This window comes from Echiichthys vipera (assembly GCF_963691815.1).
Source record: "Echiichthys vipera genome assembly, chromosome: 16".
NCBI classification, from domain to species: Eukaryota; Metazoa; Chordata; class Actinopteri; order Perciformes; family Trachinidae; genus Echiichthys; species Echiichthys vipera.
Genome location: NC_139841.1, coordinates 20,694,408 through 20,710,261, shown reverse-complemented (window position 1 = coordinate 20,710,261; position 15,854 = coordinate 20,694,408). Strand labels below are relative to the sequence as shown.

At 39.9% G+C, this 15,854-nt stretch overlaps 1 protein-coding gene across 1 annotated transcript; it reads left to right on the top strand.

The window, feature by feature from the left end:
* The first annotated feature begins 1,510 nt into the window (after nucleotides 1-1,510).
* prlra (prolactin receptor a) lies at nucleotides 1,511-14,864 on the top strand. Its single transcript, XM_083929990.1, has 9 exons — nucleotides 1,511-1,591; nucleotides 8,683-8,773; nucleotides 8,990-9,122; nucleotides 10,183-10,352; nucleotides 11,784-11,950; nucleotides 12,223-12,364; nucleotides 12,867-12,963; nucleotides 13,237-13,306; nucleotides 13,447-14,864. The coding sequence occupies exons 2-9, from the start codon at nucleotides 8,701-8,703 to the stop codon at nucleotides 14,455-14,457; spliced, it is 1,863 nt and encodes a 620-aa protein (XP_083786116.1). The 5' UTR covers nucleotides 1,511-1,591; nucleotides 8,683-8,700; the 3' UTR covers nucleotides 14,458-14,864.
* The last annotated feature ends 990 nt before the right edge of the window (nucleotides 14,865-15,854 follow it).

Here is a 15,854-nt window from a genome sequence, read left to right as displayed (position 1 = left end):
TTCAATCGGTCAATCCGTCTGCTACATTTTTTTTCTGTTCACTCACAAATTTTTATTATTAATAAATCTAATGTTTTTTTTTCTCTCTCTCTATATATATACTTTTTTTTAGGGATTACCAGTCACTGACTTCACAGACATCACACACAAATCACTGACATATTGCAGTGATGTTTTCTGTTTCGTAATTTTTTTTTTTTTTTTTAAAGGGTCTGCAGAGCTAAAGTTTGCCTCCATTGTGACTTTAAGTAGTGGTGCAATGTAAAAAGTACTAAGTACTGTAATTAAGTACACATTTTACTAGAGTATTTCAGTATTATGCAACTGTATACTAAAATATTGTTCTTTCGTCTCTATTTATTGTACTTTACTTTTCAGACAGAATTTTACACAAAAACACATGATGTAATAAAATAAAATACATTGTTACAGATTACATATTTATACTTCAACAGTAAAATCACGTTTACACATAAATGCATCAATAATGTAATGCTACTTCTGATAGTTTAAGAGCATTTTATCGACAATACTTTTGCTAAAGTGACATTTTTATGGAGTAGGCTACTTTTACAGTGTGGTATTTTTACTTTTTGAAAAAATATTATTTTTTGGCCGTTTTTCAAGCCTTTATTATACAGGACGGACAGGAAATGGGGTGAGAGAAAGAGGGGGGGACATGCAGCACAGGACTGCAAGTCAGAGTTGAACCTGCAACCACTGCCTCAAGGACTTTCTGACTCTTTACATGGGGTAGCTGCTCGAACCACTGCACCAATGAATAAATATCTGAACATTGCTCTCTTTACTTTTTCTTCATTTTAATGTCACCTTACATTTTGATGATGCCCACATTACTGTGAATGTGTGTGTCGGTAAGTTATCTTGTGGCTTCCCAAAAAATGCATACAATGAGTGGAAAGGGAAGTCGGATCAGGATGATCTGATACTGAGACAGAGATTCCTAAAATGAATCCGTCCATGTCCTCTTTTGCCCCCCCTCCCAACTGTCTGGGTTTCCTTAGAAACAATCACTCACATTTGTGACTCTATGATGGCTGAAATGTGTAATATTTTGCAACCTGCATGTTGTGTTTTCCAAACCTGTTTAATCCTCTTCAGGGAAAGGGACATGCTGTCTTGAGATGCACACTCTGTTCAAATTGGGACATCCTGGTCAGCCTTCCTGTTGTAAAACTAATCAAATATGGCTGTATCTCTCCTGACAGGGAGTCAGAGACAGAATAACAGGCTACCGGGAGACCTTGCTATGTTTACAGTGTGTGTGTGTGTGTGTGTGTGTGTGTGTGTGTGTGTGTGTGTGTGTGTGTGTGAGGGGGCGGGGGGGGGGGGGTTGTCTTTATGAACCCGCCCTGCTCAGGATCACAGAGGCTCGGGGAGAGGCAGAGTGGATGTTGCGCTTTCTTTCCTGGCGGGACGGCGGAGCTCCCGGTAATGCACGTGCCCTTGTCTACTGTCATCCCGGTAAACTACTTATAGAAGTCGGTAAGTCCGCTCTTCTGGGAGTCGGCCGAGTTGACACCACGGCCAAGGCACCGAGGAAGAGACTAAAAACTCCTCTCAGCTGCTGGTAAGATATGACTTTACTTCTCAGTGCAGACTGCGTGCCTGTTATCATGTTATCATGACCAGAGAGGCAGGGATTCTCAACTTCATTTGTCTGGGAGCCACTTTTGGAAAAAGTAAGTAAGTAAGATTCACATTTATCAGGTAAAATGAACCTTAACTCACCCTTCTTTGAGATCAGGTGTATGCAGGTGCGTTTCTAGGATTTCAGGACATTCTGGGTTTAGGGGATCCTCCCCTGGCACTTTTTAAAATGATTCATAAGCTCTATTTTTTAAATGCATTCTGGCAAGTTTTTACAGCACCAGTATGAATCAATTTATTTTCATTGTGAATTAGGAAATGGTTGTCGAGCCATCTTAGAATAAGAGTATCAAGTTTAATGCACTCTCCGCTGCGCAGCATGTTCAGTCCAGTCCGGCAAATGGCCCCCATGTTTTTACCAACCATCTAGCCTTAAAACAGCACTTGATTGCATTATATATCTCACTTTGAATGTTGTTATAAAGTCCTAATCTGTTACGTATTGATGCAAGTTGCTTAAAGGAACCATACTCAAAATAGTGACAAAAACCTTGGGCTGGGACACGTATCTCCCACCAATACGTCAAATAGCAATGTTTTTTTAAGGCAACTTGCACACACGGACAGATATGCTATCAAACAAAGAACCTCGGATTATAACACAGAGGGAGAGTGACTTCATCCTCTGCCCATGACACCATTACTCCACTATATCTTTAGATAGCAAATATCTGTTTGCTGCAGTATTGATGCTCTGACTGTCCTGTGTAGTCCCTTTAAATTATAGGCAGTATGGTCCCTGATTCATGAAGGACCGTATTGGCTCTACTCTGTTGTCTGTCTCTTGTGTGTGTTTGGATGTTTCAATGCTAAAATAATATATAAATATGTCACAATATGGACAAAATAAAGAAAGAAGATCAAGCTTTTTGCTGATGTCTGTTGGTACAGTTAAAGGCCCAAGCAGTGATGTTAAACTGTAAGTTTTTGATTGAGATAGAAACTAAAAGTTAGTTCTTGGATGCAGTTCTTTGAGAGTGATAGATGGTTTTCAGATCAAGTGATTTTTGCCCAGAGCCAGATTAAATCTGTGTCGAACTTAAAAAACAATTTTACTCCGGAAGAGTTTATACTCTTTTTGTGTTCCTCTGGATGAAGACAAATCCCTTTGCTGACAGCTGACTGACTTGCAGGTTATTTCCTTCAGCGTGGGAGGATGATGCTGCTGTGTCAGTTAAGGGTAATGGGATTTCCTGCTCTTGTTAAGTAAGGGGTGAAAGAGGCCATTGGCCATTATAGCGCCACCAAGCAGATCAATTCAATAGTGGATTCCAATTTTAGGTGCCTGCAGCTTACTGACTCTTTCCACTGTTAGTCCTGCACCGGAGCTGTACATAGTTGGTGTTGCATGCTAACTGCAGCTGTAATTATAAGGTCACACAGCCTGACTGAAGCCTTAAATCCATCTATGATTCTTTTTAAAGCAGTACATTGGTTGTGCCTTTATTTTGAAATGCTTGCTCAGCAATAATAATAAGTGCAGTTTGATCAGTTATCCAGATCAGAATAGTGCTGGCTTTGGCCTTTTGTTACATGCCCTGAAAACGCAAACAACAAAGGCTCATTTCATATAACAGAAAATATACTGAAATATGAATCTCTCTGAATATTTGAGGCCCATACAGCCTGTATCATAATGATACGTCATGTCATATCATATCATATCAGTGTTAGCACTGTCTTGAACAGAACCTGCAAGCTTCATTGACATTATATCAACACTTACCGTAAAATGTAGTAGTAGCTGCAGTTGCTGTGACACATAGTGTAGTAATTGGTAAAATAAGTGGGGATTCAATTCTCTTCTCAACCTTATGACTAATGTTCGTTTGTAAGGCAGTGACTTACAAATGCACTCACTAAACGACACAATTAGTATTCATTCTTCCCTCTCAAGAACAAGGACAAACGAGATTGAGTTGAGTTGGGATGTTATAACACCTACCATCAGAAAAGCACATGCCTGCAGCTGCAATTATATCCTGGCAGAGCCACTAACATCAAATCTATCCCTCTCACCCCAGCTGTGTCAGGAGAAATCCGATATTCAATTCTTTCACATTTAAAGAGACGCACCAGGGTATTGTGCCATGCTGTGTATTTGTTTGTTTCACACATATACAATCCACAGGAAATAAAGTGCTCTTGTGGTCTTCTTCAAGGTATAGTATAGTCCCCCAGCCAGATGATATCCTGTTTTTTTTTGTTGTTGTTTCTTTTTGCGTGGCTTCCAGTCCCACAGGAAGTGCACCAGACCTTGAAGCCAATTTGACATAGTGGCCGAACTGAGGAATTATAACTTCCGTGCTGGTCATGTGATGCCCACTGGGTCTTAAAATCCTTGAATAAACTTTTTCAAGCATCACAACCCCTGTGAAATGACTCGTCTAACTTTCAGAATTTGATCAATTTGTTCCGATAACAATTCAAAACAATTTAATTCCCATTTAAGTTTGTCTGAGAAATAAAAAGGGAGAAGCCGACCTGGACAGCAGAAGTCTCTGGTGCGCCTGCTCTATGGGCCCAACAGTGTTGAAGTATGGCGGAAGTAGTGCTGACGATTAGTACTTTTAGACCAGGAAGTTAAACTTTTTTGGCTTTGTGCACCACTGAGCCTCAAACGCAGCATCCAGTTCTCTTAATGCATCCATGGTGGCTTCCTGCTGTCATTGGTTAGTTTCTCGCCACATTCTGGGCGATACTTCAATACAAACCAAGTTAAAATAACTTTCCAGATATAGTCCTAGCCTTACTTTCTTTTTTGATACTGATGAGACATCAGTAGTTTTCCTTTTTCCAGACAAATTGGGTCATTCATGAAATACTGATGCTCTGACTGCAGGTAAAACAAGGATGAGTTAGCTGACCTGACAAAACTGACGAGAGGTCACAGAGATGTGGCGTACTTTTGACTCTTGTATTACTTATCCTGTAATTGTGTTATTATGATTTTAATTAATATGTGCAAATCTAATTTTAACAACCTCAGATGCAGACGATCCCCTGTGATCTTTGGCGAGAGAGAGCGAGAGAGAGAGAGAGGGGTGTCATCACAAATTGCGCCCCCATTCTTTGACATATAAGATGTCCTTGAAGGCTTTTTTTACTCTGTGGAGGGCTAACGGATAAAGGTTGGCCAAGACAATAGAGGAACAAGTGTCGCAATTACTGCAGCTGGAACAGGTTTGCTGTATGTAGTTGAGTGTAGCAATTGGGGACTCACACACAGAGAACAAAAAGATCAGATTCAGACTTGACTCTAGATTGTAATGTTTCTATTTGTTACATTACAGGGCTGTACAGACACAAAAATGTGCAAAAGTGCATCGAGAAGTGCATGTGTTTTAGTCCATGTTGGACTTTCCTCAGTGCAAGAGGATTACTAACTGTATGTTATTGACATAAATGTACCGTGGGGGCTGTCATTCAAGTGTGCACTCATGCACATGACTGTTTGTGTGTAAATAAGCACCACCATACTTGTGTGCCGCGTCTATGTACAGTAATATTGAATACCCCTACAAGAAAAAAACAAACTCGAAAGGCATTGGTGTTGATGATCAAACAGTTTTTCTACGGTTCCAGGAAGTGTTTAGTCGAGTACAGGTCCTTGTTTTGATGAAAGCACTGCAGTGTGACTTATTCCTGGTTTACTGTTTATGTACATATTCATGCCAGAGTTCCTGAAGGTCAGATGAGACTAGGCTCGTTCAAGATGAGCCAGACCTGCACAGAATCGATCACCGGCGATCGCCACACACTGCACACTTGATCCAACATCATGCACACAATGGGCAACCATGATCTGATAGCAACCAGCGTTTATTAGAGCCAGGGGCCACAGTTGGTTTTAGATGTTGACTTGACAATATGACGTTTTGTTGAACTGGAGAAATTTTGATTTCATTTGTCTGATTTGAAGGTTTGAGCACCTTAGGCTGATAGTGACGTTATACATTCATATTACAGATCATCTACATCTATTGTATATTAACATCAGCAACAGATGGCCTTTGCAGCATTTTAATAGGCTACGCTGTCATAATCAAAACAATTAGAGATTGCGTGCAAATTGATATATGGGTCTGATCACACTTTAAGAAATCATAATCGGATCTCACTGCCCGACATGACCGCAGCTTTTTGTCACCACTCTGCTGCTCCTTCTGCTGCCTGCTCATCTCGAGCGAGTCACTGTCTTAAGACTGTTTCCTTGTCTATATACTGCACTTTCACATAAGGGCTTATTCACTAACAAACATTTTTTTTTTTCCAATGAGCTTATTTTGTGCTGCATGTGAAAAGTAGGTGGTTATGAAATTATGATCTATACACCATATTGCAATCTGATCGTAACACCAATTCCAGCCAGGGGCATAAAGTCCAGACCCCTTCCATAGTTTCTAACCTCCTACTTCCAGCACTCCTGCTCAAACCACACCCATCTACGACCTCAGTCTTCATTTTGATCCCAGCTACACACTTCCACTTTCTGTAACTCCATCTTGCATGGTTGTAACACTGTCATAATACTAAAATATGTCAGTAGACCCACAGAAAGACAGACACCCGGCAAAACACTCAAAATCGCTTCTGTGGTAGTTCCCGCTATAGTAGGTGTCTCCAGGACACACACAGACTCCAAAGGAGAATACCAGTGTCGCTGTCACAGCTGGTAAATATGTGACTGTGCAGTACATCATTGAGGATATATTGTTGTACTACTGTTGTTACTGCTTACTGCTTACTGCTGCTGTGCTGCGCAGGTGTCTTTCATTGCATGAGAAAGAAACATTTCTTATTCATCACCTTAGGTGGGCAGTTGGCTGTTGTTGCCCAGAAGGGATCATCTTGCTCCGCTGCTCACATTTAACCTCAACATGTCATTTGATACACCATCTTCTCACCTTTTGAAATTGAGAAGCAGCTGACGAAAAAAACAAAGTGTAATTCATATTCACAAGTCTTCATTTAGAGCTTAGCCTCATGATGACCTGACTGACTCATTTCTGATGGGGTTTATTTTTATAGGTTGTACGGCATTAAATGTAGTGAATTTATAGATCACGCAGGTACATTTCTTATTCGCCTGCAGTAAAGCTTGTGCTCAATTTCGAGCAAAATGTAAATATTTCTATGTAATTGAAGTGTACTGTATATCTGTAATTTTAACTGTGTGGTACAACGTTGAATTTATCTACAACTATGGAGCAATGGCTCAGCAAGCCCTCAGTTAAAAGTCAGTTGGCTGGAGGGTACAGTACAGTATAATTAACAAATAAGACAAGGGGCTCCTAAGGTAAAGCTGGGAGGGAAGAGCCTCTCTTATGTTGGCCAGTGCTTTCCCAGCTTAGCAGCTTATTCAGTTTGAGCTACTGATTACGTAAGAAGGCTATATGCAGCAGGAGGCTAATCCTTGACCTTAATGCCAATTATCAGATCATGGTGACGTTTTTGAATTTAAGGCACCATAAAAGAAGAGTTGGTCACAGTCACTTGCTGATAGTCCTTATGATATTAAGGATGTGTAACAGTTAGAACAAGTTGCCTGCAAAACTACGGCAAAAGTAGGAAACCTGACTGGTCTTCTAGTTGTTATTAATGTTGAATTTACCTGTAAGCGTACATTGTCTTGTGAAATACAAACAGGGTCAACTCAAGTGTTACCTGATATTGTGAGTGCCAGGTGTGATGTGAGAATGTAAACATCCATACTCCCTGGCCTTTGATGGAGTAGAGAAAGTCAAGAGGCTTCTTCATTATGTTAATCCTCAGCTGACAGCAACAGTTTGTCATCAGTTATCAAACGAAAGCAAATGAGCAAGTGAGGGATGAACTCATAGTTTTCACTAACGCAACATCTGCTCTCACCTCATCTATTTACACTCTTTCCCTCCACGCCTGCCCTCCCCGTGGGTTCAGTAATAATGCAAACATCTGCACATGGCTAGGGAGTTGCAGATTTCCAAGTCTTGCGAATATGAGTCAGGCAAACCGGCCTCTAGTTGTGTGTCTGTCTCTGTCGTTGAGGCAAAAGCCTGAACTCGGGTTATGTAATCAGTTACACTGCATGCGCCAGCTGGTAGCGGTAGACTGAAACGGAGATGATGTTTTTCTAATCCTTTGTGAAACTGCATTCACTGCAGAAGATTTTCTCTCAGTTCATCGCATTTTCCGTTCTATAGATTTGACATTTTGTGTCATTTTGATATCATTATATGGTCTGTTTGAGACATGAATGTTCTGTGTGTTAAATTGAATGACAGGATTCATAAATGTTCTCAAACAAATTGCTTTTTTAAATTATATTCTGTATCACTGCTGAAATGTTTTCTAAGTTAGTACTAGTTAGCACTGGTTCGTTCATGAAGCTGGCAGCCCCAAAATCAAGAGACACATTTAAAACAATGATCAGTTTTCATGATGGGAGGCATATCAATTTCAGTAAAAGTAAAACACAGACACACATAAAAAGAACATTAAAACAAGAGTCAATTAAGATTTAACATAGGGCTGCTCAACTATGAAAATGATCATAGTCACAATTATTTTGGTTATTATTGACATCACGATTAGACATTGACTTTAAAAAAAACATATCCTTTAAACAGTGGACAAAGATAAATAAATCAAATCAATTGTAAATAATATATAATCATTATATATTATTGAAATAATTACCACAGTACTATAAGTATGCTGAAGAAAAAAAGAAAGCATTATTGCAAAACAGAATTTAGCAATATCTTTCTATCTCGGTTATCTTGTTTTCATGTTGAAAGCCCAAACTGTAATTGAAAGTAGGATTTGATTTGTTGCCCAGGCCCAGTCCAATAAAGAAAAAAAATGATTGCAGAACAGCTTTGCAAAAAAACAGACATAAACAAAGACAGTAATGCAAGCATGTTATGACTCAATAAGAGACGTGCTTTTCAGCTGTTGTGGTGTACAGCATCAAACACAGTTCCCCATACTCACTTGTTTGTTTATTTTTTCTTCAACATCCAACAGCCAAGACTTAATGGTGCCATGATGAAGAAAGTCGTGGCGGCCATCCTGCTGTTGATGCTGCTGTTCCTCACGGCGCATGCAAAGGGAAAACGTAAGTGTTTTGGCTTGAACTGCAGCCTCTTGAGAGGTGACAAAGGTGATAAGTAACATTGTTGTTGCGTTGTTTATCTGTGGATATTTTCGATGGTATATTACACATCATTTACAATTCACATCTGGTGTTCTCTATTTGTATTACATAATACACACTGTTTGGTATATAATCTAGTATTTGCTTTAATTTCCTCTTCTTCCTGTGTGTCCTTAGGCTACAGCTTGCCAGGGAAGCCCGCACTGACCAGATGTCGTTCTCCTGAAAAAGAGACTTTCACCTGCTGGTGGGAGCGAGGTTCTGATGGGGGACTGCCCACAACACACGCCCTGTACTATCGCAAAGAAAGGTGAGTGGCTTCCAGTTTCATGCACTAACATGTCGTCTTCATGAGGTTTAATTCTGACTGTGTACAGTGAGAAAACAGAAAAGGAATGAAAATAACAAAACAAAATGATCTTAAATACAGCGTGCAATGTCAGGAAACAGCATGTGATGTAGCTGTATTGTCCTTTGAGTGGAAACAGTAGGTTTTTAATGTTTTAACGGCTTTACGCACACTGCACAGTGCTGGAAACAGGTTGTAAATCCGGAGAAATACAGGAAGATTTTGACCCCGGGAGGCAAGGAAAAGCGGGAGTCTCACATTGTACAGTGCAAGTCTCATTAACATAGAAGAAGAGCTTGATATCAGCTTAGCAATTGAAGCAAACACTATTGGACGTCTTGACATTGTCGAGGTCGGCACAGTTCTCAGTGACCAACCTACCTGGTGGTTTGAGGCATACCCGTGCCATTGGCCTGGGGAGGTTGTGCTTGCAGACCGTACACCATCCTCAGAGTAGCTGCTAGCTGCTTTCTTTCAGCTCACGGCTGGATGAGCGTCATACATCCATCTTTCCTAGATGTACCCTCTAATTAACAGGGCCTCCGACTAATCATTATCAGTTGCTTTGTAACCCCTACTTTCTAAAACATAAACGCGTTGTGTTCTTTAAAGCACCCAGGTCTACATCAAGTGTCTATGGAGTTATTGTCGATGTCCTGTTGAAAAGAAAACAGCCTAGAGAGGAAGCATATACCTGTAGTAGAAAAGACAGTTGTGTTGGGACGACCTGAAAAAGAAGATGCAAACCCAAGTACAAATAACAAACGAGCTACTGTAGGACAGTGTAAGAAATGGGAAATGCATTACACAGTACAGTAGTTTTATCTTTTGTTGTAGTTAATTGCTCCACTTCTGTCTGCAATTCATAAAAACATGGTATCTGTCTCATTTGTCCCACATACACACAGAGTTTCAGGTAATGTAGCATGAAGAATACATGCTGTTCTTAAGAAATGTAACAGTGCAGCACAGTACAAACGCACACATGCGATGACATGCCGTTCCCCTGCGTCTTTTGCAGCTCCGAGACAGTGTACGAGTGTCCCGACTACCACACAGCTGGAGAGAACTCCTGCTTCTTTAACAAGAACGACACGTCCATCTGGGTCAATTACAACATCACTGTGGTGGCCACCAACGCACTGGGCAGCGCCTTCTCTGATCCCGTGGATGTAGATGTGGTGTATATTGGTGAGGAAATGTGTGCTTTTTTAAAAATGATTTGTTCTTTTGATGATGGAGCCACAATTTCCTAATGAGGATTAAAAACGTGTATTTTAGCGCACACTCACGCAGCTGCTCAGTGACTCAAACGCTGGGTCACACTGGGGCTAATGCTTTCTGAGTGTACTAACCCTACCCCAGCTGTAACTGTGCTCTGAAGGTCACCATTTTAAAGCAGTGAAATAAAAATATATATATTTTTTCTGCTTTTTTTTTTGCAAGCTTATTTTCATACTTTGTATTTTGAGTCTCTACTAGAACACATTTACATGATTAAATGTTAAAGGAATAGTTCAACATTTATATCTATTCCAAAACTAATAATTTCCTCTTTGTTATTCTTCCATTGTCATTCAAAAACTATCAAAAACACATTACATTTCCACATTGTTGCACTGACGTTAGCTTTTGTAGATTATTTTGAGTCACTCCCTCATAACACCTTCCTGCTTTTTGGAAATACTCACCAGAGCACCAAAGTAATCCAAGGTTGAACATACGTAGTTCCCAACAACTGCACTATTTTCTCCTCTAGAGGAAGATCTACAGTGGCCTGCTGTTTTAGGAAATTACTTAGGCCTTTTTTTTTTTTTTTTAAATATATATATAAATAAATAAATATACTGTCTTTGTGACCCATCTTAAAAGTAGAAAAACATGGAGCTTGGGGATGAAAGCCACAAACAGCTTAGGGAAGTTTGATATTACTGAGAGGTGAACTAACACCACTGGTTTTGCTCTTTTGACTTTTTTATTTCATCGGACATCTGATTAAATATGAATACTGGGCAGATCTACTTTGTATTATGCAACAATATATACATATTGTATGAGGTATGGAGTTAGTCCCACCCTGTCATGTTGCTGAATTTCATGTTGTTTTTTTTGGTCATGAAATATCCAAAAGGTGTAAAGAATGCAAAGACTTAAGTATGTCCCTTGCCCTTGAGGCTGCTTGTCTGAATGCGCTCCTCGTCATGTATTGACCTGATTTGGTTATCAGCCCTACTGTAAGCTGTCTTTATCAAACCTCACAGTTGTCAGTTATTTTTCCTCCAAGAAGATAACTTAAAGCCTAAACATGAACATTTATCTCAACTATGTTGCCACATGCACGCTCCAACAAACGTGTGGAAAGTCACTCCTGCAATGACAGTGTTTGGCTGTTGGAGGTATGCATCAGGTTACTGTAACAGAGAGGAGGTCTATTGGGAACACTGGAAACTACACAGTCACAGTTTGATACTATTGTGTTACTGTGTAAAGAACATTATTAGCCGCTTAAATACTTCCTCCCTCCCTCTCTCTCACACACACACACACACACACACACACACACACACACACACACAAGACACTTATCTCATTCACATTTTCTCTCTCTCCCTCCTCTTGCAGTCAAGCCTAATCCGCCAGAGAAGGTAACAGTGACTGTAATGGAGGACAAGGACTGGCCCTTCCTCCGGGTGTCATGGGAACCACCTAATAAAGCTGACACCCGCTCCGGTTGGATCACTCTCATCTACGAGCTACGCGTCAAGTTGGAGGAGGAAAATGAATGGGAGGTACGTAACTCATTGCACGTCCAACGGAGTGGTCTGGCGGTTAGAATGTTCAAGCCTCATGAGGTGCTGTTCTGCACTTTAACCTCCGACCTTTTTTTATTTTTAGAAATTATTTACTTGTATACATCACTTTGAATTGCATTTTATGTATGAAAGGGGCTAGAAACGTAACTATAAGTAACTTACTATAATTTATTCATCCATCCATTATCTGTAAGGACTGAGTGGACTGTGGTTCTCACATGTGTCACTTGTGTGTGCTGTATTTCCAGATGCACCTTGCAGGCCAGCAGAAGATATTTAACATTTTCAGCCTGCACTCAGGTGGTAAATACCTTGTTCAGGTGCGCTGTAAGCCTGATCATGGCTTCTGGAGTGAATGGAGTTCCACTTCCTATGTCAAAGTTCCTGACTGTAAGCCATCTACAGTACACTACACAGTATATATATACTATAAATACATATATATATATATATATATATATATATATACTTTTTAATACGATATAGTGCATTTATTAAAGGAATAGTTCAGCATTTTGGGAATTACACTTATTCGCTTTCTTGCCAAGAGGAAAGAACCAGACTAACAGTTTCGTAATACGGGTTGTGTGCATTTGGCTGTGAATTGAGCAATTTGATACTTTCACAGTATTTATAGCACTACGGCCTGCTTTATAATAATTCAAAAAAGACATGGAAATTTTACTTTTTACAATATGGGACCTCTACTCATCTAATGACCAGTAAGAAAGCAACTAAGTGTATTTCCCAAAATGTGAATTACTACTTCCATTGATGGTAATGGAATATATGCAGAATTATTATCGTATTGTGCATTAAACTCAGCTAAACTAAATTATTAATCACCATTGGAGGAAATAGATCATAAGACAAGTTGTGTTGTGTCTTACAGATTTCAATCGAGGACAGTCAGTGTGGATTGTGGTTGCAGTCTTTTCTGCTTTCACCTTCCTCCTCCTCACATGGTTGCTATACACAAACAGCCACAGGTAAGACAATGATCATGAATGTGTTTGGTCGAATCTTATTTTTATTGTAATAAGAACACATATTATCCGTTATGTGCTACAGAGGAATGACCTTACTGTTCAGCTCTCTGTTGTTACATTGATCTCTGTGTATCGTGCCTCTTTCTGTTGAAGCATTTTAATGAACTGTGTTTTTAAAGGTGCAATATAAATAAAGTTACTAAATTATAACTGCTGATACTCTGCTGCTCACAAGCCCTGACATAGATCTCTTATTTTTTCCCATGTGTGAAGTCTGAAGCATTGTATTCTGCCACCGGTCCCTGGTCCTAAAATTAAAGGATTTGATGAGCAGCTTCTCAAGGTAAAGCGGCAATATGTGGAACAATGTTTTGATATATACAATAACTGCTAAAAATATACTTTAAATCAGGAAAGGGACTTCTGACTGATTCTGATGACTATTACTACTTTCTGTAACTGAATATGTATCTCTGTGTGTAGAATGGCAAGTCCGACGAAATCTTCAGTGCACTGGTGGTGTCTGATTTCCCTCCAACCACATCATCTAACTATGAGGACTTGCTGGTGGAGTACTTAGAGGTGTACATCCCTGAGGAGCAGGAGCTGATGCTGGAGGAAGGCAAGGATCTACATGATGGTTGCAACAAGTCTGAGAGTTCTACATCTGACAGTGACTCTGGTCGGGGCAGCTGCGACAGCCACACTCTGCTGATGGATAAGTGTGGGGAGGCAAAAGACAAAGAGAGGCAAACCGATCGGGAAAGCAATCGAATGTTGATGGTACAGAGGGCACAGAAGGGAGAGATGGTTAGCCCTGACGTGTCCAGTGGGAGGGTGAAGACCTGGCCCTCTGTGTTTTCTCCACTGCCCCAATACAGTTTAAGCCCACTTGAGAGGGCTAGACAGCATTCCCTCTCCACATCCTCCTACCTCATCCATCCTAGCCACAGCACCAAGGAGGCTTTTGGACCGAGCTACTGGGACTTCTGCTTGACCAACAAGCAACCTCATCTGCTCCATCCCCAGACGCAGGTCCACCAGCAACTCCAGTCCCACAGCGATGTCAACATCTCCAGCATCGGCCGCAAACAGGCACCTGCTGCTTGTCTGCGGCCGCCCGCTCTCCGAGCCACAGAGTACGTTGAAGTCCAGAAGGTCAACGAGGAGGATATGGTGCTTCTTCAGCCCGTTGTGTCAGGCTGTGGCCGCGTCGAAGGTTTCCCCCAAATGCTCCAGGGTGAGGACTACAGCAAGGTGAAGGGGGTGGACAGTGCCAACAGGCTGCTGCTCCAGAGAGAAGCAACGGAAGAAGACAGGTGCCTTTGTGTGGAGCAGGAGACGGATGGGAACTGCTACACATCGTCCACAGTTAGCTCTACTCAGAAACCTACAGCCTGCATTCACACTGCCATGCCAATACAGGACGAAGTAGCCTGGGCAGTGAATGGTTATGTTGACACTGCCACCATGTCTGCGCTGCCCACTTGCTAGGTGAACTGGCAGGTCTGGGACATTGCAAAACCTGTTTTAGGCCGGCACTAAGACAAAAACAGTAACACTGTGTGACTCAGACAATGGTAACTCAGACCCCACACACTAATGCACACAAACACACACACACATTATGCTCAAGGCTCAATATGGAATTGCAATGCCCAAGATGGTCTCTAGTTTGCTTTTACCTTTTATTTATTTTTCATGTTCTTCTCACGTGAGACATGATTATGCTGCAGTGACACATTTTGAAAAACCAAAATATTTTGGTTGAATGATCTGAATAACAATCTTTATTGAACTTTATAAAGAATATGATTGATTGTATACATCATTATGTGTTACCATATACTGTCATTAGGATTAATACTATGATGAAGTATTGAAGTACTATGATCAAGTCTTTAAGTCGTGTCATGAATATTTTTCTTTCATGAAATACATTGCTCTCTACTGGTGTAATGTGAGTATCTGTTAAAATTATTTGTGTCAAATCGAAATAGCAGAAAGCTCAAACATAAAAGATTTTTGTTTTGTTTCAATTTTTGTATGTGCTTATTTTCTCTGGTCCTGGAGAACACTACATCATAAGGTCTTTAGGGGTACTGCAGTGCCCCCTGCTGAGTGAAACGCATTGACTTATATAATACAATTATTTTAGCTTTTATACTTACTTTACTTACTTTAAACAGTTTTAGTTTTAAGAACTTGTAGATGTATCATTCTGCTCCAGTTGCGAAAAATCTGGTAAATTTGAAGGATAAACATATATATGATTGCCGACATGCCTCTTCCTCAGCTAAATGCTGTGAGGAGCTGCTAAACAGAACTGGCACATTAATGGCACAGAGTGTTAATGTTAATTGCCAATAACCAGGCAGAAAAACATGCAGGTTGATCAATTAGGTCTACATCTTGGTCTTCTAGTTTAATAATTAACGGGGGAGACCTCAAAACTAATTTGATGATGATTTAAACTGTCTTTAATTGAAACGTTCATGTTTTTGAACTTTGTTTACAAAAATTCAACATCATACTTTTTAAACACATATATATACGGTATATCTATCTAGATAGATAAACTATATATATATATATATATATATATATATATGTGTATATATATATATATATATGTATATATATGTGTATATATATATATATATATGTAGTCATTTTTCCTTGCAATGAACATTACAATCTTATATTATGATGATTTACACATAAGGGAAGTACTATATATATAATAAGAAAAAAGGAGTAGAAATAAACAAACAAACAATAAATATTGTATAAATAAATAAATACAAAAAAATCCTTCCTTGAGAAAATCTTGTAGTATATCAGTTGTTATTCATTCATTCTTTTCTTAATAATAACTTACGAAATTCAAT

Excerpts from the sequence above, each read along its gene's own strand:
- prlra (XM_083929990.1), top strand. The coding sequence starts at position 8,701 with ATGATGAAGAAAGTCGTGGCGGCCATCCTGCTGTTGATGCTGCTGTTC. Across the intron at positions 8,774-8,989 it reads GGCGCATGCAAAGGGAAAAC|GCTACAGCTTGCCAGGGAAG; the intron begins GTAAGTGTTTTG and ends GTGTGTCCTTAG. Across the intron at positions 10,353-11,783 it reads TGTAGATGTGGTGTATATTG|TCAAGCCTAATCCGCCAGAG; the intron begins GTGAGGAAATGT and ends CTCCTCTTGCAG.